This window comes from Triturus cristatus, chromosome 8 (genome assembly GCF_964204655.1).
Source record: "Triturus cristatus chromosome 8, aTriCri1.1, whole genome shotgun sequence".
Classification (NCBI taxonomy): Eukaryota; Metazoa; Chordata; class Amphibia; order Caudata; family Salamandridae; genus Triturus; species Triturus cristatus.
This window is the reverse complement of record NC_140591.1, coordinates 756,703,910-756,727,258: the sequence shown is the minus strand read 5'-3', so window position 1 is coordinate 756,727,258 and position 23,349 is coordinate 756,703,910. Positions and strand designations below refer to the sequence as shown.

General features: G+C 46.9%; 1 protein-coding gene across 6 annotated transcripts in view; it reads right to left on the bottom strand.

The window, feature by feature from the left end:
- MID1 (midline 1) overlaps nt 1–23,349 on the bottom strand; it is a 635,531-nt gene that overhangs the window by 292,592 nt on the left and 319,590 nt on the right. For all 6 annotated transcript variants that reach the window (XR_014967780.1, XR_014967781.1, XM_085622188.1 and 3 more), the window contains exon 2: nt 4,972–5,693. Coding sequence is in view for 4 of the 6 variants with exons in the window: in XM_085622188.1 (XP_085478314.1) it covers nt 4,972–5,637 (666 nt within the window). In the remaining 2 variants the exon portion in view is untranslated. The remainder of the gene's footprint in view (nt 1–4,971; nt 5,694–23,349) is intronic.

The window sequence follows — 23,349 nt, the reverse complement described above, 5'->3', positions numbered from 1 at the left end:
TCAATTCTTCTTTCTAGGCCCAAATAATGCAGTAGGCCCGTCAATAATATAAACAAGATCATTTTATCAACTTCAAGTCAACAAACTCAAAGCCTCTCACTTCAAGTACCTCAACCAACCATCTGCTTTACCTCCATGATTAGGTAATGGATTCCCAAAGATTTAGTACCGCTTTATAAAGGATGTAAATGCCCACACTATGTACTACCCACAAACGGTTACAAGGCAAGGTTCTTTGCAATTTTTTGGCACATGTAGGGCTATTTTATGCAACATACTTAAGCTCCTCTGTTGACCAAGGAGCATGCTCTCCTCTGCAAGGAGTGAATTGCCATGTGAATGTGGCAATGCCCCATGACACCGATCCAAGCTTCAACACATCTTTAAAGATATATACCAGAGAGCTGTAAAAAAAAAAAAAAAAAAAAAAAAAAGGCAGGACTCCACCAGAGAGTGGAAATTAAAGTTACTGATGGCATAACGCCTCGGTGTCTTGCGTCAATGAATGCCAAGATATGACGCTCCTGCTTCACCACTGTGCACACAGGAACGCTATAGTAGCACTGCCAGGCGAAGTAATTTGAATGGCGTGCGTCCTATGTAAATCACCTTTCTGCTACCACACCACCAATCAGCCATAAAAATTAAGGTAAATCACATCTTTAATTCAGTGTGGCTGAGTTGTACGGGCAGAGCTTTTAGGGCTTTTATGTGTAGAAGAGAAACGTATCCTCGCCCTCTAATCCAGGGAAAACAACAAATGGCCTGGTCTGCTTGAAGCTGGTTTGTCGCTGGCCCTAGCCAGGAAGCTCTTTAAGGGCATACAACACTATCGGCGATTTAAAAAAAAGCAACAAAAAAAAAGCGATCCAGTCCCACTTTACCAAACGTCCTGAAAGAGACTGATTGGAGCTGTGGTTATTCTTTCTCTTTGGGGTCTGGTGAAGCCGATTGGTATTTATGGAAATTTTCACTGTTGGTCCAAGAACTTGAAGTTTTTGTTGTTCTCCAACAGTCTCCAGGATGGAGATCATTTTACTATGGTATTAGTCATTCCTCCGCAATACATTTGAAAATTACCACATTCTAGCTTTTGGTTTTTCTGTCCTAATCTATGAGCCAGTTAGAAGGGGTTTCTTTTTTGCAGAAACTCTACAATTTGTGGTGTAGTTATTTCTGGACGTTGAAGCTGCACCAATTCACTCGGAAAGCAGTGCTCAATCAACAACGTATCCAGGGGTGGCTCACAACGAACACTTCCGACCACGCGTGGTTTCGCTTCCAGACAACCGGCCCCAAGGAGGTCCAAGTATGGTTTATTTAGGGCTACGCTGAAGCTATTTAGACTCAGGATTTGTAGACCCCACTTCCCCTGGGGATCACTGGAATGAGCACTTCAGCGCGTTCCAAGGGGATTAGCGGGGTCTTCAGTAGAAAGGTGAAAATACATTTAAAATGTTCATGAACCCTTTTACATTATCTGCTGCCAAAACCTCTGTCAAGTTACTCAAAACCATTCAGATATTGCTAATAAAAAACAATATAAGCTGAGCACCAGATGTTCCTGGCATTCCTCTGGATTGTGTCCTTTCTTTCACTGTTTATTGTCATGCTGACACTGACAGACTATGCTAAGTGAACTCAAGCTTTTTAACATGGTTGGTGGTCTGCAGTTTTAGCGCTAAATTCTAAAATCAGGGTGGCTCGTGGATGAAGTATAAAGTCTAATCTGTGCGCCAAAGAGCCCAAAAGGACGTGGGGAGGGTGGAAGAGGCACCCCTTATTGGTGAGAAAATACCCTTAGTCCTACAGGATATCTACAACTGCCCATCGCCAATGGAAAGCAGTCAACACAACTGGAACAGTCTAGCAATCGTTCGCATAGGTGCTGACCTACTGACAGCAGCTTGTGGTACCACAACTAGCCATCAAGGACACGAAAACTGGGAGTGAATAGGTTTTAGGTTTACGAGGAACCAGATGCCTAATTTTAACCTCGGTGGTAATAAAGCAATAGAGAACAAAATTGTCAAGGAGATAAGGTATTGCACGTGGAATTAGAAAAGGAGCAAGAAAGATGACAAAGGCAGGAGAAAAAGGAATGAAAGAAAAAAAGTCAGTGTGAAAGAAAATGGGGATGGTAAGAAGTCAGAGACAATTACAAGTAAAGCAAAAGGGAGGAAGATGATGATGGAGAAGGGTAAGAACATCTTGTGATGTGAGAGGAGAAGAAAAAGGAAAATAGACTCAAAAAGAAGGTACGAGTTTTAAGAAGAATAAAAAAATGGAGGAGATAGAAGAAGGGGAAGAAGGAAAGGAAGCAGAAACTGAAGAATCAGAGGGATTGGACTCTGAAAATAAGGATATGGATATGGATATGGAGTGCAAGAACAAAACATGGAGATTGAGAAAAGTAACTGGGGTAAGAGATGGGAAGAAAGTCAAGAAAATGCAATGAGAAATAGTATTAAGAGGAGAGCAAGGAAAGGGAGATGGGGCACCCAGACACCAACATGGAGGAGATAAGGAGGTGAGAAAAACAAAAAGTGAGGGAATTAGAAAAAACACAGGTGAAAGGGTAAGAGAAGAAAAAGCAGGAAAGGACGAAGCAGAACCCAGTTCGCAGAATAGGGAAAAGAGATGGAGGATAAAGAGAAAAGAAGCAGTAGCATGAACAAAAGAAATGGCGTCTTAGAAAGTTAGAAGGGAGAAGGAAGGGCAGAATGAGGAGGAGAAAAGGAAGAGACTGCAAAGAATGTGAAGAAATAAAGACAAAGTATAAAAGGTGAAACATGAGAAAAAGGAGGACAGTGATTAAGAGAACGTGTTGCCTGACAGGGCATGAAAGAAGGAGGAACTTTAGATGAAAGATTCAGCCGAAGAGTGTAAAAAATGGAAATGGCCAGACCGAAGAGTGTGAAAGAAATAAAACTTGAGAAGTGGCGGAGGATGTGGACTAGGGAAAGAGGGACAAATACAAATTGTGAGCAGTGGGAATAAGAGAAAGAGAAGATGAAGAAACCAGGAGATTGCAGAGCAATGGGCAAGATTGAGAAGTAAAAGGAGACAAAATACATGAACAATAGACAGCACCCTTTTAACGCCTGCATTTGTTCTCAGGTGAAATTCCTTCCATGAAACATCAAAATACTGAAAAGGAGAGCCCACATCCCTTCCGTTTCAGACTCACTGCAAGAACTTTAACAGCAAAATCATATTTAAGAGCAATCACTCCAAAACCATGCAGCGCCGCGACACCCCCAGCCCATATCTTGGGCAGAGTTCACCTCGGTGTAGATTGAGGGTAGATAGCCATCAGGTGTCTAGTTGACCATTAGTAACTCTACGCGCCAGTGGCTCCAGGTGGTTGACACAGCCTCACAGTCACCCAAGCTCCTGTGCACAGGAGACAAAGCCATAGAAGGCTGTGTCAGAGGAGACACTATAGTGCCGAGGTGGCTTCCACCTTCTTTGGACACCAACGTCTGCAATCTCTGATTTCTACCATCAAGGCAAGACACTCCATCTGAATGGTGCTTGGACCGAGAGTGACAAAAATACAAGCAGCAGGCTACTGTTGAAATAAAGTGGGTGATTCAGGCCCAGTGGTGCAACTCTCAAAGGGAAGGAGGGGCACCTGGAATGGGAAAATGACTAAAAGTTCAAGAAGAAGGAAGGTAGTGGTTCAAGAGCAGCATGCGGGAGGGGTGTACGTCTATATTAAAGATCTCACTTAGCCGGCACAATACAAACTTGCTTGAAAACTGGAGAAATCTATAGCCGTCTATAGAAATGGCACTCACGGGCTTCACCATTGACCATTATAGGTGCCCCGAACATAGAATCGGTGACTTTTTTTTCCCTGCCCACAATAAAATAATTTATAGAAATGGCAAATAGCATTCGGGAGAAATACATCGTTCGAGCTCATCATTGCTGAAACTGACATTGTGAAAGTCAAATCAAGTGGCATTAATTTAAGATATTGTGGACACACTTGAACTACTTGGTGAAAAGAAAAAAAACACCCATAGACCGCAGAAAAAGATAATGAAAGCAAATGACAAAGGAAAGGCCAACAACTGGGAGGCACACAGAACGTCTTATACTATTTATTCTTATTAAAAAAAAAACTTTAAAAAACATAACTTACTATTAAGTAGGCATTAGCAGTTTGCCACAATTGTTATTCCTACTCAATGCGTCGCTTTCAGGTAGGGACTAATATTCAGCCAGGTTGGCAAAAAGCAGGTAAAAAAGAATGTGCATGCATGCTAGGTTTGCTTGTCTTAAGACCTACAGATACACAATTCAAAAAAATCTCATTGTGTTTTGACAGTGCAAGCAGAGCATACAATGACAATATAATGCTCACAATGAAGCTCCAGAGGGCTGCCTCATATTCAACTGCTGTGCTGCGAGTTTTTGAATTCTTGTGCCAAATACCCTGGTCTGAAACGAAAACCACTACCAGGTACAACAAGGGGAACAAGGAGACATTCTTGATGACATCTCAGTGGTAATACTCCAGTTGCCACAGCTTAAAAAACATTTCAATGGTACAAAACTAGTAGCAAAAGAATGCCACCCCCACCACTCAGAGAAACACAAACCTTTCCATTCTGGCCTGCAGCAGCCGGCGCCTAAGGATGAAATGTGAACTGTGTTTTCAATCTACAATCTGCTCTGGAAAGTCTTGTTTTTTTCTACTTTTTGATGAAAAAGTCCAGAATTATTTGTCAGCTTCTGACGACAGTCAGTACGAGAAAACTAGCATCAGAATATGCGCATGCCCAACACTAACACGGCGAATTGTAAACATCAGCAAAGATAATAAAGACCACCTTACTCCTACATAACACCTACTACACCACAGTGAGTACCATTGAAAATAAGTGGCTGAACCTGGCCACAATTCTGACTTTATGACAGAGACAAATAATGAATCAAGTAAAATGAAACGTCACTGACCTTGAGTTTGTCGTAGCGATCACTCAAAGCGGCCACTTGATGGTCCCTATGTCGCCCGACCAGTTTGCACAAGGCACAGATTAATTGGTCATCAGTCACACAGTACATGTTCACTTTTTCATCCTCGTGCTCTAGACACATTAGGCCCCGGATATGAGAGTCCGGGATAGGCTCAATCAAGCGGTGGCCAGTGAAGGGCTTCTTGTTGGGGTGAGTGGCCTTCAGGCACTCGTCACAGTAGGACACTTCACAGGTGACGCAGGTCTTCACCGCCTCGCGGGCCTGGTCCTGGTCACAGAACTGGCACAGCACTTTCTCGTAGGAGCTCATGCTGCTGTTTTTGTCGTAAGCCACTCGCTCGCGGCGGGTCTCGCTCGGGGAATTGGGCCCGCTCACGGACGCCTTCTGGAAACGGTCAATGATATTCTGCAGTGTGACGTTGCGCTTGAGTCCCTCTAAGCCACGCTGGCTGAGGGTGATGACATAACGGCAAGTGGGACACTGGAAGGCGCTGATCGTTTCCACCCCTTCGTTGGTGGCGCAGTGGGAGACCAGGATACGATGCGCGCAGTTGAAGCAGAGGCTGTGAGCACAGGGCAGCAGCAGTGGATCCTCAAATAGCTCCAGACAGATAGGGCAGGTCAATTCGGACTCCAGTGTTTCCATCTTCAGGCAAAGCTTTCTTGTGTTGTCTGCGAAATCCAGGGATGATGATCAGCTATCTGAAATACAGCGCAAAATATCATCACACAAGGGAATTGAGGGCACGCTCACGGGTGGAAATGTCAATTTGTGCAACCACTAACAGTAAGTCAAATTCCTATTGACATTTTTTGATTTACATTCAAAAAGCAGCTTATACGTCTTAATGAAATGATCAATTTTTTAAAGCTGCACAACACCCCCACACCTTGATGTCACCCATTTTTAAGTATCTTCCAAGCAAATCGCAGAATTAGGACCCACACAGTATGGTAACAGAAGACTCCTCAATTTATAAGTTCTATGCCTTCAATGGCCACAACAATGGCGGAAAGGGCCTTTCTGTGGAAGTCAATCTCTAAAGGTTAAGGGTTACACCTACACTATTTCTGTAAGTAGTTAAACTAACAGCAAGAACTGCACGCCAGTCACTTTAAAGGTTTGTGTGCCTTGTCTGCGAGCTCAGTATATTTAACCAAATGTATTTAATATAACTCTGTGTTTAAAGTTATAAAGAGCACCTGATATACAATATATACACAACATACTAGGTCAACTCCAATACTTAAACTCCAATATTTTGAAAGCTTAAATCAAGTTTTTTTGTCCGATTTGCATTTACAATCCAGTTGCTTAATGTAAAGAAGGGTAATGTCGCTATGGTATGATCACACCAATCGAATATGGGAAGGGATAAATCAATGGGAATCTGATGTATTAAAACCCAAAATGGGTGTTCGGTTGTGACAGGTCTTGAAATATTTAGCTCTTCTTACCACACTTCTGCTGTTTTTAAAAGCTGTAAATAACAGAAAATACTATTACCAAATGTATGGAACTCAATTTACCCGAGCACATATCTTTCAGGTCATCGCATTTGTCAGCACAAAGCATTCAACTCACTGAACATATTTAAGTCAGGAAAATGAACAACAATGCAAATAAATAAGTGATGGCACATTACACTATTTTGGATTTCAGACCCTCCTAAACTCTTGCACTTCACGTCAAAAGCTAAATTAAAATGTTAGCCCCTCTCCGTCTTCAGCCCTATACTCTTGCATAATTCTGCTTCCATTTTGTAAATTTGAAGCAGAGTTATAAGGTTAATCATTAAAGTGCAAACAAATGGGTCATCTTGGCGTATACACTAGAATCGAGTTTTCATATCTGATGTAGTGATCGCAACATTGAGCAACCAATCCAGCCTAAACCATGGATTGCTGCATGTCATTCAACTGACGCAATATAAATCGGTATCAGGAGAATACTTCCTTTGAGATAGATAGATAGATAGATAGATAGATAGATAGATAGATAGATAGATAGATAGATAGATAGATAGATAGATAGATAGATAGATAGATAGATAGATAGATGATAGATCTATATATAAAAAATATTATTACAGGTATTTGGTTCAGACCGAAAACTTTCACAGTTATCTATTAAAAGCCAATAAAGACTGGAAAAAAAATAAACCCAAAAAAATAATTTAACTTCATAAGCTGAATGCCTTGCCAATAATGTGCTAGAGTTTGAGTTCCGCTCTTCAATTAGGAACAATTTTTGATGAAAATAAACGGCATAAGAGACACCAGATAGTAGGAATATGTAAGAATGTCTCATTTTGATGAAGTCTATATTGCAATTGGAGAAAAGTTATAAAACAACCATTTGGCTCCACTGACTGCCAAATATTTGATCAAATATTTGTCTGAACACTAAAATATGGCTCTCATTACACCTCTAGTCAATGTACTGTGAGAACTGGTTTCTACAGCCAGAGAAACTAAATTGAGATTCCTTCAAAATAATAACAATTCGAAGAGTGAGGTACAGGCGGAAAACCAATCTACGAATAAGAAGATCTGAGGGGTGAAAAGGATAGTGCGTCTGCTTTTCTGTAGCAAACTAACTTAATTCAATACGATAGGTGACTCCACCGTGCGCCTCACAAGAGGATCCACACCAGGACCTCTGATAAAAGGTCTGCTCAGCCTGAACCCTTATATTTAAAGCCATCAATGGCTGTTGCGTCCCAATGTGCTCGCTGCCACTGGACTGAGGCGGCTGCTCTGAAAAGAAATGGCCTGCGCAGCCCTGACCGCCCCCGCTCTCGTCAAAGGCGCATCTCTTGCGCGGGTGGACAGGCCAGTGGAGTGGAAGGAAAAGCTATGCTTAGCACTCGCTGGGTTGCACCTCTCTTCGCAGCTCAATTGACTACGGCTTTGTTACTCCTGACCCAGCATGGTTACAGTCGGCACAGCTGCACACAGGACCCGCACTGTAAAGCCCTTGTTTCACTGGTGTGAACTTTTACCACCTCCCATTACAAAAAAGAAAAAAACACATTGATCTCGCTTCATTAAGGGTGCAGAGCGCTTCACTCTCATTAGCGAGCTTGGGAAACTCATACATTTGAACATTTTGCTTTTTTTTTAACCAGTGAATTTGGCACCGCTGTCATGCTAAGGCCAATATCACATGCAAAGCACAAAGGACTGGAAAAGAGGAGACAATTCACCAAGTGGAGACCAGGTCAACCATGAATTCATACACTGTTGTGGGAAGAACAGCAATTATATTTGTTGTGGAGACTTAAGGGACAGAAAAATCAAGGGGGCTCCTTAACAAATATTGCAGAGTTCCATCACTCCTTCCCAGTGTGGGGATTCAAGCTGAAGATCGTAGAGCCCACACAGAGCAGCACCACAAAAGGGGTCAATCAGGGGGCAGCATTTCAATTATCCTGCTACATTAATTTGAGGAAATGCACTTGTTACCAAAGAGGCACTTCCTGACAATTGTCAGTACTACTAGCGTGAGACACTCACACTTGGTTGGTAGTACTGTATGCAAATTTAATGGCAATTAACACATGTTAAAAGAAACACTCACACGAAAAGAACTAAAGAGGAAACAACCTTGAACTATGCATTAACGCCTTTTGAGGTCTGGCTTGACAGAATGGCTGTCTATAAAACTTATTGTTCTCAATTCTTTAAAATATACATACAGTGTGCTTTCGCTTTGCCAAAAGGAATACTTTTTTTTTTAACAACTTTATTTTAAATTTTTAAAAGGAGAAAGGTGACACACATTACAGCTTTGTCTTGATTATCGCTGGATACTTCAATATGGGTGACAGAACCTACGCACACCTCATAGTTGGTAACAGCCGCCGTAACATGTCCCCACAACGCAGTGTCAGTTGGTGCCCTCGGTTCCCCCCTCATAGGACCCATAACAAACAGTGACATTCAATCCGAATGTGCAGCTCATGGTGAGCGGCCCTCTGTGCCCGAGAAGGTCATTACACATATCTCTGAAGCCCTCAGAGTCTTGGACATCGTCAAGTGCAAACTTCCCGCTTCCTCCGCCCTGTGTTCTTGGTTTTCTGTGAATGCAGGTGGTGAATGGTCGCCATCTTGTGTAGAATGTGGCAACTCTATCCTAAAAAATGGTGGTGATTTTTTCCATGGCATAAAATGACCACACCTTCCCCCACCACATATTGAGTGATGGTGCCTGTGGCTGTTTTCACATCTGGGCCACGCTCAATCACGCAGCCAATAGGAGATGGGGAATAGCCGCCCCTGAGGAGTCATCCTGAGGAAGAGTCTATCTGCTCCTGGGTCTCCCGGAGGACCAAGAGTGGGTCGTGTGGCAGTGAGACACTAGTGATGGAGTGTACCATATGGAGGACCTCATCCCAGACTGTTTGTATCAGCGGGTAGGTCAACTACGTATGTAGGAAGGGGCCAAGTTTTCCACACAACTTTAAGTCCCCGAACAGCTTGTCAAGTAGGAATACCTCTTTTTCATCTCTTGCTATTGGCTACTTGGTGAATTGATCCACCTACCACCAAGTAGATGCAGAGCAATGTATGAGGGAATATGTTACCATCATAAAAGGACTCTGTATAGACAAATATTATTAAACTCATAGATGCATCGTTAACAGTAAGCAATTGTTTTTGTTTGTTAGATTTTTACACTACAGCAAGCTTTTTTAATGTATTACTCATTACTCAAAGTGCAAGCCAGACCTATTGGCTAGGAATTTCTTGTTTCACAGTGTGAGCAAGAGCTACAAGAGGGAGAAAAACTGCATGCCCCATTATTTGTCAATGGACATGTCAGTATCTTCGCTAGAAATACTCAGAGGGACTGATAAGAATTAGCACTGAAAATTATATATGGGTGTAGAAGTAGAATTTTTCTTACCATTTTGGAAAGATGCTTTTCACAAGAAAAGATGAACTCACCTGAATGCTTCGGCAGGAGACTGGCTATGACACTGGTATTGCTAACAAGAACTGCACGACTGCCGGAGCCTGTCACTGCACCCGCAGTGCACTTCACCACTGGCTTACCAGTAAATCAAATATGCCAATCATGAATAACCAATCATAGTCACAATTTACCCAGGGAACATTTACATTTAGTAGTGATCAGCAGTGGTCAAGTGCAAAGAGTACACAAACTCTCCTGGTAGTTCCTCCTATTTCCTAGGATTCAGAACCAATTGCATCAGAAAGGGTGGACCTCCATGGGGTGAACACCCCACTGAAGCCCTGACCTTTCCTGGAACTTGCACTGATGAAATATGGAGTACGCCCTAGCAGTGTCAGGCACAAGCCAGAAGTGTTATCAAAACTAATAACCAGCATTAACAATGTCAATCGTTATCTCTTTTGGTACCTACTGGCTTTGTGAGTGGTTTCTAGCTATGCTGTGCAACATCCTTAATGCTCTGCTGCATGTCCAAATATAAAAAAAAAAATTAAAAAGCACATTGGAGGGGAGGAGCCTAGCGCTTGACCAAGATGGCCGCGTGAGCTCTGAGCTCCCGAGACCCTCGCGCCCTCCGTCGACTATCCTGTCGGTATGCATGGCATCGTGTGGATGACCTGTCAGGGAGGCGATTGATGCTACCCGCGGCCGGATCGCCCACCGGGAACCGGACTTATGCCTGGCGGAAGATTGCGGCCTATCTCCGAGGGATGCCAGGGGCTAGAGTTGGCAGGATGCCCGACTTCTAGTTGAACAACAACGGCCAGGCGAGGTGTGAACTGTCGGACGGAGGTCCCCGTCCTTTCACTTTCGCTTTCTCTCCCTTTGTCAGCCCTGCCCCTGGAGAGCTCTTGGTGGCTTTATTACCCTATGGACGCTCTGCAGGCTACTCTGGTGGCCCACTGCAGAACTGATCACTCCTGATTCCTTTCATTGAGAGGGACCCGTCTTATCTGAACCGACCTGCTTGGTATCAACCATGTCGGGCAAAGCAGAGGTGGATCGGCTGAAGGCTAAGTCTACCAGGCGGGGAGCCTATACCCAAGTCAATAGTATGGACCGCTATGCTCTGCAGAAGGGATCACCGAGTGGGTCGAGCCAGTCGCCGGATACCCAGAAGGCGGCCTCGCCTTTGGCCCCGGAGCTCTCACTACAGGATGTCATGGGCACGCTCGAAGGGATGCAGACTTTGATTGGGAGACAGTTTGATGCCCTGGCGCATAAGGTGGATGCCATCTTGGTGGATGTTAACCTGATCCGTGCGGACTTGGGCAAAACGAATGAACGGGTTAGGACCCTGGACCTCAAGACCACGGGCCTCACCGATGATGTCACGGAACTACAGATCGAGGTTCGTAAGCTGAGGACCGAGAGTGATCTCGCCGCCCGCCGGCTGGAGGACTTTGAGAGCCGGGCCAGGCGCAACAACGTGCGCGTCATCGGGGTCCCGGAGTCCTCGGATGAGGCTTCGGTTGACCTGCTTGTCGAGGACTTGGTGCTTAATCATTTGCAGCCTAAGGGTCTTGGAAAGTTCTTTGCGGTTTAAAGGGCCCATAGAGTGCCGGGTGGGAGGCCCAAGGTGGGTGCCCCACCGAGGCCGATCGTCCCTCGGCTCTTTCATTTTCGAGATCGGGACGCTATCCTGCAAGCATCGAGGGTGACGGGCCCGGTCCCCTTCCAGAACGCGTCGGTGAATTTCTATCCGGACTTCACCCAGCAGGTGCAGAGGCAGAGACAGGGATTTCTGGGGGTGAAGAGGCGGCTCCGGGAGAGGGATCTGAAGTATGCCATGCTCTTCCCTGCCAGATTACGTGTGGTGCACGAAGATCGGACATTCTTCTTTGACTCTCCTGTTATGGCCGATGAATGGCTGGACGCTTTGCCCCGGCGACGGACGGGGGAGGACATTGCCGAGGATGGGGACAGTGGCCGGGATGGGCAGGGCTGATTTTTCGGAGCCGGTCTGACTCGATTTGGCTATATTTGAAGACTTGAATAGAGTGCAGTCAATGCGGAGGGCTGCGGGAGGACGAGGGGTGCTCTTTTCCTCCCTTAGGGTACTTTTTGTAGATTTTGGGTTTTGTAGGGCAACAGGCACACTGCAGGTTGGGGTGGCTTTGTAAGCTGCAGCAGGGGTGCAGGGTGGGGGGGGTTTATGGGATTTTGGGTTGGTTGTTGGGGGGTTTATTTCTGCAAGGCATGGTGATTCTTTCCAGGACTGTTCCATGGTGGCTCTTCGGGTGTGGGGTGGGCCTCTTTACGTTTGAGGATGGGGGGTAGGGGTTTAAGTGTTATAAGCTGGAATGTTAATGGCTTGGGGGATCGCATTAAGCGTGGGATTGTTTTGCAATTCTTGAAACAGTCAATGCCGGATGTTGCCCTGCTGCAGGAGACGCATCTTATAGGTAATACGTGCTATGCTCTGAATAGGAAGGGTTATAAATTCATAGCACATTCGGGATTCTCCTCTGGGTCCAGGGGTGTGGGCATCCTAGTCAGAGCCTCGCTACCATTTGAGGTGGACTCCACCATTGTTGATGATAGGGGGAGGTTTGTGGCGGTGGCGGGGCGGTGGGAAGGAAGAACTTTGGTTTTAGTTTCGGTTTATGTCCCACCAGCCCTGCAGGCCTCCACGTTCACAGATCTGGGTAGGGCCCTGCTGGATCTCCCGGGGGGTATGCTTGTGGTGGGAGGTGATTTCAACGCTGTTGGCTCCGGCCTGCTGGATAGATACCCGCCCAGAGACACAGGGGGGGCTCAGAAGTGGCTTCCAGACTTCCTAGACACGCTTGGCCTGATAGACTGCTGGAGGCTCCGGCACCCCACACAGAGCCAATACACGTTCCACTCCGGGGCACATGGTAGTCTTTCCAGGATTGATTACCTACTCACTCTGGCTGCGCATGCCTCATTGGTCTCCGAGGCGAGGCACATGGCGCGTGGTATATCTGACCATTCGCCAGTGTGGATCCGGCTGGATCTAGGTCGGGAGGGAGGAGGAAGGGTGGCCCCTATCAACCCGTGGTATTTCCGAGACCCCAAGATGCGCAGCGCGCTGGTAAAGAAAGTAGATAATTTTTTCAAGGACAATCAGGGATCCGTGGACTCGGCAGTGTCGCTGTGGGAAGCATATAAGACCGTGCTCCGAGGGGAAGCCCTCTCCCTAGTAGTAGCTGCCAAGCGGCGGAGGGATGGCGAGGTTCTGCAGGTTGAGGAGGAGATCGCGGCTCTGGAGGGAGCGCTGGAGGAAGAGGTTACGGAGTCCTCACTGCATGAGCTTTGCTTGAAGCAAGCTGAGTATAAGGACCTGGTGACGAACGCCGCTAAGACCCTCAGTAGGGAACAGCAGGGCCGTTTGTATGATGTTGGTGATAAGGCAGGGAAACTCCTGGCCTGGCTGGACAAAAAAGAACGGGTCAATAGAGTTGTGCCAGAGTTGACGGGAGAGAGGGGAGAGGCGATTGTGGAACCTGAGAGGATTGTAAAGTGTTTCTCGGACTATTTCTGTAGGGTTTATGCCTCAGTGTCGGATAGGCCGCCCGAGGACTCGTGTGACCTCCTCCGTGATATCGAGTTGCCCTGTCTCTCCGATATGGATAGGGACGATCTAGATGGTGACATAACGGTTGACGAGGTGGCGGGGGCTATCCGCGCGTTAAACTCGGGCAAGGCCTCGGGACCGAACGGCTTGCCGGTCGACCTGTACAAGCTATTTCCGGATAGGGTCGCCCCTCACCTGCGCGCCATGTTTGTGGAGGCGCGGGGGAGTGGGACCCTCCCGTTGGACCAGCGACTGGCGACGATCGTGGTTATACACAAAGAGGGCAAACCCCGAGATAAGTGCGCCTCATATAGGCCTATCTCACTTCTTAACGCAGAGCCGAAAATTCTGGCTAAAATCCTGGCGACCCGATTGATTAGGGTACTCGGTGACTTGGTCCACCCGGATCAATCCGGCTTCATCCCGCACCGAAACACAGCGTTAAATCTTCGGCGCCTTCATGGTGTAAGCGCCAGGGCGGGCACGCTGCGTGAACCAGCTATTGTGGCGTCTCTTGACGCCACGATGGCCTTTGACACGGTGGAATGGGCATATTTGTGGGCCGTGCTGACCAAGTTCGGCTTTGGCCACGGTTTTGTGAGCTGGGTGAGGTTGCTGTATGAGGGGCCACTTGCGAGTGTGGTGGTGAATGGTCGGGCGTCGACTCCGTTTCAGCTTGGGAGGGGTACTCGGCAGGGTTGTCCCCTGTCGCCTTTGTTGTTCGCCCTCGCCCTAGAGCCGCTGGCTGCGTGGATACGTTGGCACCCGGATATACGGGGCCTTAGATGGTCGCCTGAACACGAGGACCGTATTTCGCTCTATGCCGATGATATCCTGCTGTATCTTGCCTCACCCAAGAAATCACTTATAGTGGTCTGTGACGTACTCACATCTTTTGGTAGGAACTCGGGTCTTGTTATCAACTGGAGTAAATCGTATTTGTATGTTCTTAGTGGCGAGGTTCCACCGATCCCTAGAACATGTTCGATACAGGTCGCTCAGCAGGGCTTCGTGTATTTGGGGATTTTTATCTCCATGGACTCTGCTGTGCGATATGAGAAGAACCTGCTCCCCCCCCTGGCACGCCTGAGGCGGGATGTTGAAGGCTGGCGGAGGCTGCCGCTCTCCCTCAATGGGCGTGCGGCCCTGTTCAAAATGATGTCTCTTCCCCGCTTCCTCTACGCACTGCAGAATACTTTGGACTGGGTTCCGGCCAAATACTTTCGGGAGGTCGAAGGCCTCCTACGAACGTTGCTTTGGGATGGGCGGCCGCGAATAGCTATTGCAAAGTTGACGCTTCCATGGTACGACGGGGGCATTGCGCTCCCAGACATCCGACGGTACTATTGGGCCACCCAGCTGAGCGCGATTAATCATGGGTTTTATGGCCCTGCCCTCAGCCCTGGGTATGCCATGGACAGGTGGTTGCTGCGTGGTGGTAACTACTACAGGGCGTTGTACTCGCGGTCCCTAGACTCGTTCCTCACGGGGCCCACTGGTGTGGCAGTGCGTGTGTGGAAGATGGCAACTGACTCGCTGGGCTGGAAGGATAGGCTTACCCTCGCTACCCCGCTGTTTGAATCGGAGAGACTGGGAAGGCTTTGGCACACAAAAGGGTTTGATAAATGGGACCTGATCGGCATCTCCAGGGTGGGAGATGTGCTGAATAAGGGGAAGGTGAAGTCCTTTGAAGAGTTGCAGACGGAGTATGAGTTGGGGCCCTCCGAGTATTTCCGATATATTCAGGTGCGTCACGCCCTCCGATCAGTCCTCGTAGAGGGTGAGAAGGTGCCTGAGTCCTCTCCTTTGGAGGACCGGGTCCTTGATGGCCATATGCCCGAGAGCACGATCTCGCTCATCTATAAGAAACTGATCAACGTCCGGGCGGACATGCTTCTGGGGCTGAGGGACCAGTGGACTAGGGATGGCCTCGAGTTGGATGATGAGGATTGGCAGTCGGCTGTTTCCTCTCCTAAGGAGGTCGCGATCCCGTCGCGTCTGAGGCCGGTGCAGCTTAAAATACTGCATCGAGTGTATGTGACGGGGCCAAGGCTGGTTCACATGGGATTCTCGGAGGACGGCCTATGCAGGAGGGGATGTGGTATGGTGGGTACTTTCCTGCATATCATTTGGGAATGTGGGGTCATTACGGAATTCTGGAGGAGAGTCCATGCAGTGATGGGGGAGGTGACGGGCATTGCTATGCAGCCGGAAGCGCGGTGTTGCCTCCTGAATGTCTGGGGGCCCACTGACCACGATGAGGCGCAGACCCAATGGGTGACTCTGGGTAACATGGTCGCTAAGAGAGATATCGCGCGATTGTGGGGCTCCGCGGGGCCCCCCACATTGACCGCGTGGAAAGAAAATATGGACTGGAGTATGTTAAGGGAGAAGACGGTCTATTGCGCTAGAGGCCGCCCCCGGAAGTGGCACGCCATCTGGGGGCGGTGGAATCAATACAGGGGGGGGAATATGTCTTGCCCCGGATCTGGATCCTCCCGAGGAACAGCTTTCCTCCTAACCTTCTTTCCAGCTCAGTATGGTTTATGGACTTTTTTGGCCTCTGCTGTCCCCCTTCTTCCTCTTTACACTGTACTGTAACTGGTAGATGAGTGGGGTCCGGCCTCCCCTGGGGGGCTTCACCATGGGCTTTCAGTGTTCTTGCCTTGCTGGGGTTTGTTGTGTGTTTTTGTGTTTACTTAAAATTGAACCTTTGCACTTCTCCTTTCATGGTACTGGGGACGCCTCTCTGTTTCTATATATCGATGCTGCCGAACCTCCGGGTTGTCGGCTGAATAGCTGTGTCCTGACTTTTGAAAATAAAGGTTTTTTAAAAAAAAAAAAGAAAAAAAAAAAAAAAGCACATTGGATCATTTTTTAGCCGCTTGCTTGCAAAAGGGAGACCTTTTTTCTGTTGAGTTGACGATCCACCTCAGATAGGCAAAAGGAAAAAAGGGCAAAAGCATTTTAAAAAACCAGGTGGGAGAAGCAACACAGGCTGGGGTGCAGAAGCAACACGGGGGGCAATGAGGGTGGGGATAACACTCCGGCCAGGCAGGGGTTCCGAAGTATTAGACCTGGAATCCTCACCGTTGTTTACCCTGTCTTTTTGCCTCCAGCTCCTGTATTTTTGATTGTGTGCTGGACTTCGTTTTTTCTAGTTTGTGTACTCTTTGCACTTGACCACTGCTGATCACTACTAAATGTAAATGTTCCCTGGGTAAATTGTGACTATGATTGGTTATTCATGATTGGCATATTTGATTTACTGGTAAGCCAGTGGTGAAGTGCACTGCGGGTGCCCAGGATCTGTAAATCAAATGCTACTAGTGGACCTGCAGCACTGGTTGTGCCACCCAAATGAGTAGCCCTGTAAACAGGTCTCTGAACTGCCATTGCAGTGTCTGTGGGTGTAGTTTTAAACTGCCATGTCGACCTGGCAAGTGCACCCACTTGCCAGACCCCAACCTTCCCTTTCACTACAGGTGAGGCACCCCTAAGGAAGGTTCAAGGCAGCCTCATGGGCAGGGGGCAGTAAATGTGAAAAATAGGACATGTGCTGGTGTATTTTACATGCCCTGATAGTTAATTACTGCCAATTTCATTTTTCACTATTGTAAGGACTAGCTCTCCCACAGGTTATCATTGGAGCTGCCTTGTAACATCTTACAAGTATAACTTTCAATTGGGAACAGCTGGAGATTTGGAGTTTGGGCTCTCCGAGCTCAGAATTTAAAACACACATCTTTAGTGAAGGTAATTCTTAAATTGTGTTTGAAAAATGGCACTTTTAGAAAGTGGACATGTTCTTGCTTTAGCATCCTGTACCTCTGCCTGCCTGTGGAATCCACATCTGGTTTAGAATTACAGCAGGGCTGTTTGTGCATTTACTATAGACAGTCACACAAAGGGAGCTGAGGTGTGCCCTGCATATCCTGACTGCCCATCACAAGGCTGATGGGCCTTCCTGAGCTAGAGTGGTGGGAGGAGTTGTCATTGACACCTGAAATGAGCTGTGCCTGGCCTCTCAAAATGCTGGTCGGCCATTTCCCCCCCCCCCCCCCCCCCCCACCACCGTTTTGTGTCTGGAGCCAAGACAGGGCAGGGCAGGATCTGTGCACTAGAAAGACTATCCTTTGAAGTGTGCCTACTTCAAAAGCCGAATGGGGTATAAGTATTGGACCTAAAACCCCAGACTTTTAGAACACTTCTGGTTCAAGAAGAAACTCTGCCAAACAGGAAGAGCTGGAGTGCTGTAAGGAGGAGTACTGCCCCTTTGATGTGTTGTTGTGCTGGGTTGGCCTGCAGTAGCTGTTCCTGTCTTGGAGTGCTCAAACACTGGACTTTTCTTCGGAATCCTGCTTAGGAAGATTCTCCCAGGGCTTGTGTGCGCTTGCCTCCTGTTAAGAAGTCTGATGGCCACCAAATACTTCGCCTGCGTCCTCCCTGAACTCCACTGCTGGGGGTTCTGACATACCAAGTGGTGCCAAATCCAGTTCTGGGCCCTTTGAGGTGGCTCTGATGCCTATTGGCTTAAAAATCCATGTATCGCCCTTTCAGCCCCGTTTTTGCCACCACAAGCTTGCCGTGCGGTTGAAAAACCAACGCACTGCCATGGTGCAGCTGAATTTGTTTTTTGCTGCAGTGCCTGCTTGTGGCTTGGAGAACCGCTGCGGCCCGAGTCCAGAGCAGATATTCTCCAACATCCAAGACCCCCACTCTAACTTCAATGCAGGCCCTGCTATGCTGCTGAAGGAATCGACGTATCTGTCTGCGGAAGGGCAAATCAGTGCAGCGCCTGTTTCGCTGCTGCCTCAACCAGCAGTGCTGGGATTTTTTCACACCTCACACCTGTGCGCCAGGTTTCCAATGCATCACCCTGCCGAAAGAAGTCGGCCCTGGAAATCAACGCATTGCTTCTCCTCGCAGTCCAGAATCGATGCAACACTTCTCTTGCGTGCAGCAGAACGGACTCGTCCATTCATCAAGGACTCGAGTAACGATGCATTGCTGTTTTCTGGCACTTTCCTCCTTTGCAGATATTTATTGTCTTGGACTTTGATGCATCAAAGGTACTTTGTGCTAAAATCACCGCATCCATAGATTTCTATGGACAGAATTGCTTAAGCCTTTTAAAAGTGATATTTTGAGTTATGTATGTTGTGTTTTTGGCTGGCTTGGTTTAGATAAAGATTGGTTATTTCTCTAAACTGGTGTGGTATACATTTGTAGTATGTTAATTGAGTTACTGTGTGTGTTATGTACAAACACTTTAGACATTGCCTCTGAGATAGTCCTGACTGCTCATGCCAAGCTACCAAAGGGGTGAGCTGGGGTTATCTTGGCTGTGTAACTGTCTTACCCTGGCTAGAAGGAAGGGTCCTAACTTGGATAGGGTGCATACCACTGCCCACTAGAGACCCCTATTACTAACACGAAGCAGCAGGGTGGGACTGGGTTGGAAGAAGCAACATAGAGGGTGATGGCTATGGGGGAATAACAAGGATGGCACGGGGTGGCAAATGGGCAAGATGGAAAGCAATGTGGAGTGCAGATGGTGGGTAGAAAAATCAAATGAGAAAGAGACCACATTTGAAATTGAAGGGATAGGTACACATGGGCCACAAAGCGACATGGGAAAGAAAGAAACATTAACAGTGAAGCACAACGAGAGCATGCATATAAAAGAGGGGGCGTGGAAAAGCTCATGGGCGAGAGAATGCAGTGCTGAGAGAGGAAGTGAAGCCCACTAGGAATGCAGCTCTAGAACGCTCGCAGTCTAGTAAGCGCTTAAACTAAAAGAATAAAGTAGCACCTGAAAAAGCAAGGGCACAGTAATGCATTGATGCTCCAGAGCAAGAAGAGGAACTGAAGCCTACGCACACTAACAAATAAGCAGGCAAATAAGCGACAATGAAGCCAAACAATGGGTAGCAATGGCTCTAAGCTCACTGCAAGCTAATAGTATGTCTCGCTACAGACAGCGCTTGCACGGTCTAGTAGACGAGACCTAAAAACTAGTGTCACTTGACGTGTCCTGAATTTATTTCATCAGGGCAACTAACAGACTAGATGGTAAATATGGATAATGCCAAGGAATCAATACTACCATCCTTCTACTATCTAGCAAAAACATAATAGACCCTCCCATAGTCAATGCATTCAACCGAAATCCTTCTCCTCAATTCCTTCAACCTCTGTGAAGTCACAGGGATTCCACTAGATCAGGACCTTCTCCTCCATCCCACATACAAAGAGCACAGTCAAAGCAGAGAATTTTCCTTTGCACAACCTCAAGAAAATTTGGCACATGATCCAATATAAACACCTTAACCCCTTCGCCGCGGCAGGAATTCCGCCGCGGCGCTGGGGGGGTTTGGGGGCAGTTGCGGTGGCGCTGTGCTCGTGACGGAACCACTCCGTCACGAGCCACGGGTGAGCTGTGCTCATGACGGAGTGGTTCCGTCACGTCTCCGCCCACTGCGCTAATCGCCCGCACAAGCGGGGAATTAGCGCCGCGTGGGCGGAGCGGCCGCCAACGGCCGCAGCATGACGGAACCACTCCGTCATGAGCACACGGCACGGAAAGGGTTAAAAATAGCCCCTCAATTGTAAGTGAAAGAGTATTTTGACAGCATCACTCTAGCAAGGGTAACAGATACTACCATTGTCCTTCTCAAAGCTGTTTTACACTCAGGTGCCAGGCTGATCCATTCAGCAAGGAAATATCACATGACCACCATATTGAGGGGACCACCACTGGCTCCACACTGCAGCACAAACATATCTCAAAACCTGCTGCCTAGTTCGCAAAGCCATGCTTAATGCCAGTCCACCATATACTGCATAATTACTTAACATTTCCGGAGGGGTAAAAGGACTGAGAAGCCAGAGCTCTCTCTGCCACTGGAAGTGATTGCTTGTTATTGCACACCGAAGGGTTGCGGCCTTGCGATCAAAACCAGCGTGACTGCTGCATTTGAGGGAGATTGGCCTGGTCTACATAAAGCTGCACTCGTTTTGCGACAGCAAGGGCAAGGAAATCAAAGTGGAGAAGGTAGACTATGGGTTTCAAAAGGTAGTACTCATTCTTTAGCTCATGAATTTCTATCACACTTTTGTTCTCTGTATGTGAATAATCTGGAACTTTTTTCCCCACCCAAGGTCACAATAAGAAGGCCTGCAACTTATTGTTCAGCCAATTAAATTAATGTTGGTGGGAAAAACAAAACACTATTGCCCTGAAATATACAGGGAACCTGGGAACAACATGAATATAAATACCAAGGTGGCCACAGAACCCAAAATGTGAAGAACTATTTGGAATCACCCGTTTGAGACCATGCACATCTCTTTCCAGACTACGGACACAGGACATGCTGCACGTCTGACTGGAAAACTGCATTAACACTGTAAAACTTAGAAAACGTTCTCAATTGCCAGTGTCCTTTCAAGTTGTGTTAATTCATGTAATCATTCAATCATAAATGCAAAAAGTTGATTCAGCCAGCAATAAATAAAAATATTTTGAGAATACTCTGTGATACGCTGGAGTGAGGACTTGAAGGGTAGAGCTGTCCCTTTAAAATGGAGAAAAAAACTGTGCAAAAACCTGATTTGCAAGTCTGCTAATTAGTATTCTAAATAATGGGCACCGAATGAGCTTAAGAAGGTATTAGGATTTTGAGACTTCCTATTGGCATTATATATGTCCAAGACTGTCACAAAGGAGCAGCGTTTTACGTTTGTCCGTAGCACGAATGGTACTATAACTGTGGCGGTACAGGTATTACCTGACCTGCAGTATGCCAATGCTAGAGTTATGGTGGGTCACTACAGGCGGTAGAAGAAGTATTACCAACGGCATCAGTACCACTCCACCAGCATGAACATTACCAGGTGGCATTGCCAATTACAATAGTCCTTTACAACAAATTTGCATGGAAGGATACGACTCCAGCAGTGTGCACCCAGTGAACTATCCGCTCAACCGTGCCCACAGTCAAATTCTCAGCCTATCACATTGATTCTGTACCCCAGCGGGAGGACCTTGGGTTTTGGGCCAACGGGACTGCAAGCTCAAGTTTGTCCAAGGGCCTTAGTGATGGAGAAGAGCTTTCTCGGTGGAGTGCTTGTGCGGAGAAGAAGGCTTCACTATTACTCAGGTCGCTGAGGATATGGAACCTTTTTCTCTCAGTGGATTCATGGCTCGCACTGCATGACCGTGGCATCTTTGAAATAAGCTTTGTTAGATCTGGAAAGGTAGCCTCACCAAAAATGATCAAGCTTTTGGCTGGGAGACTAGGCTACCTAGCACAGCCCCTACTCTCTGCCAGCGGGGCTGGTAAGTGGCAATCATAAATGTAGGCAGGCCGCTGCAGCCATTCATGGAGGCCCTGCGTACTGTGGGCCCCCCATTAACCACTCACACACTGCTGTGCACCCTTCAATACTGGGTGATCCATGGCCATTTTGTAAAAATTCGCCTTAATTAATTTCTCCAATTTTTCCTTGGACTAGTGCTAGTCACCATCAACTAAAAGCTAAAGATCTGAACCCCAACAAAATCACTAGGATAGGCTAGCTGTGGGGGGGGGGGGTGGTAACTGATGCAAAAGCAACGACAGATGAGAGCAGTAAAGAACTGCAAAATCTCAACTTGATGCATTAAACGAAACTTAATTCTACATATAAAATACTAAGAACCAGTCTTAATTTAACATATAAAATACTAAGAACGAGTAAATTCAATATATGAAATAATATTCGCGGCTATGCACCACTTTAGCACACTGTAATGTAAAGTAAAGCACCAGGTTGCCCTGACAACCAAGAATTACTTTTTTTTTTAGTTTCCGTCAGTTCGTGCTCAATTACCCTGTCAGTTCATGACAATACACGTAGATTGTGCACTTGGACAGGGGTCAACAGGAGCAAGTGGTGAAACTTTCAGGCCACGCCAGTCTAACTTGCCTGCCAGTGGGTGGTTTTAATGCTTCACATGCACTCTCGCTAGAAAATCAAGAAATTAGACTAAGATGGAGCTAGAGAAAAAAAAGAACCAAACGAAAACTGGCGAGGAAGGGCGACAACGAAACAGAGAAAAAAGAAAACGAGAAAGACGAATGGAGAGACAAAGTGACACAAAAAGAGAAAGCAAGAAAAGGAGGCAGAAAGACAGCATCAAAACATTAAGAGGAAACTATAAAAAGAAAGCAAACGAAGGTAAAATCAAGAGGCATCAGGGGACAGTCCGAGACACCCATTCACACATGCGTGCGTGTAAACAGACAAACAAAAGCACAAAGATCGAGACGTACAAAAATATATTCAGCTCCATAAAGAAGTTTACATCAACAGGAGGCAGGTATGACCAGTACAATACTCGGTACAATACTCATGAGACATCGGTCCTAAGATAGGAACAGCAGCTAAACTCTACACCTCACCCGCTGATGTTTACAACTACATTCGTCAACTAGCGAGAGAATGCTGAAAACTTTAGAACATTAACTCGTGGACATGCAGAAACTATCTCGCCTGGTATTTTCGGTCATATATGTTGTACATGCAGCAGTGAAGTAACTGACCGAGATTCATGCACGCAACCAGAAATAGGTTTTTTTAATCAGTGATAAACGAAAAGTAAATATGTGCAGAATACATAAATGCTTTTTAAATGTGCATAGGTCGATTAGACAGGCGTGAAGAGTCAAGGTCCGGCGCGCGATCGATTGCTGGCACTCCACACCTGCACAGGTGAAACGCTTTAAAAACACTACCAGGCACTGCTCGGGAATATAGGGGTATAAAGAAAAGCGGCGCGAAAAAGACGG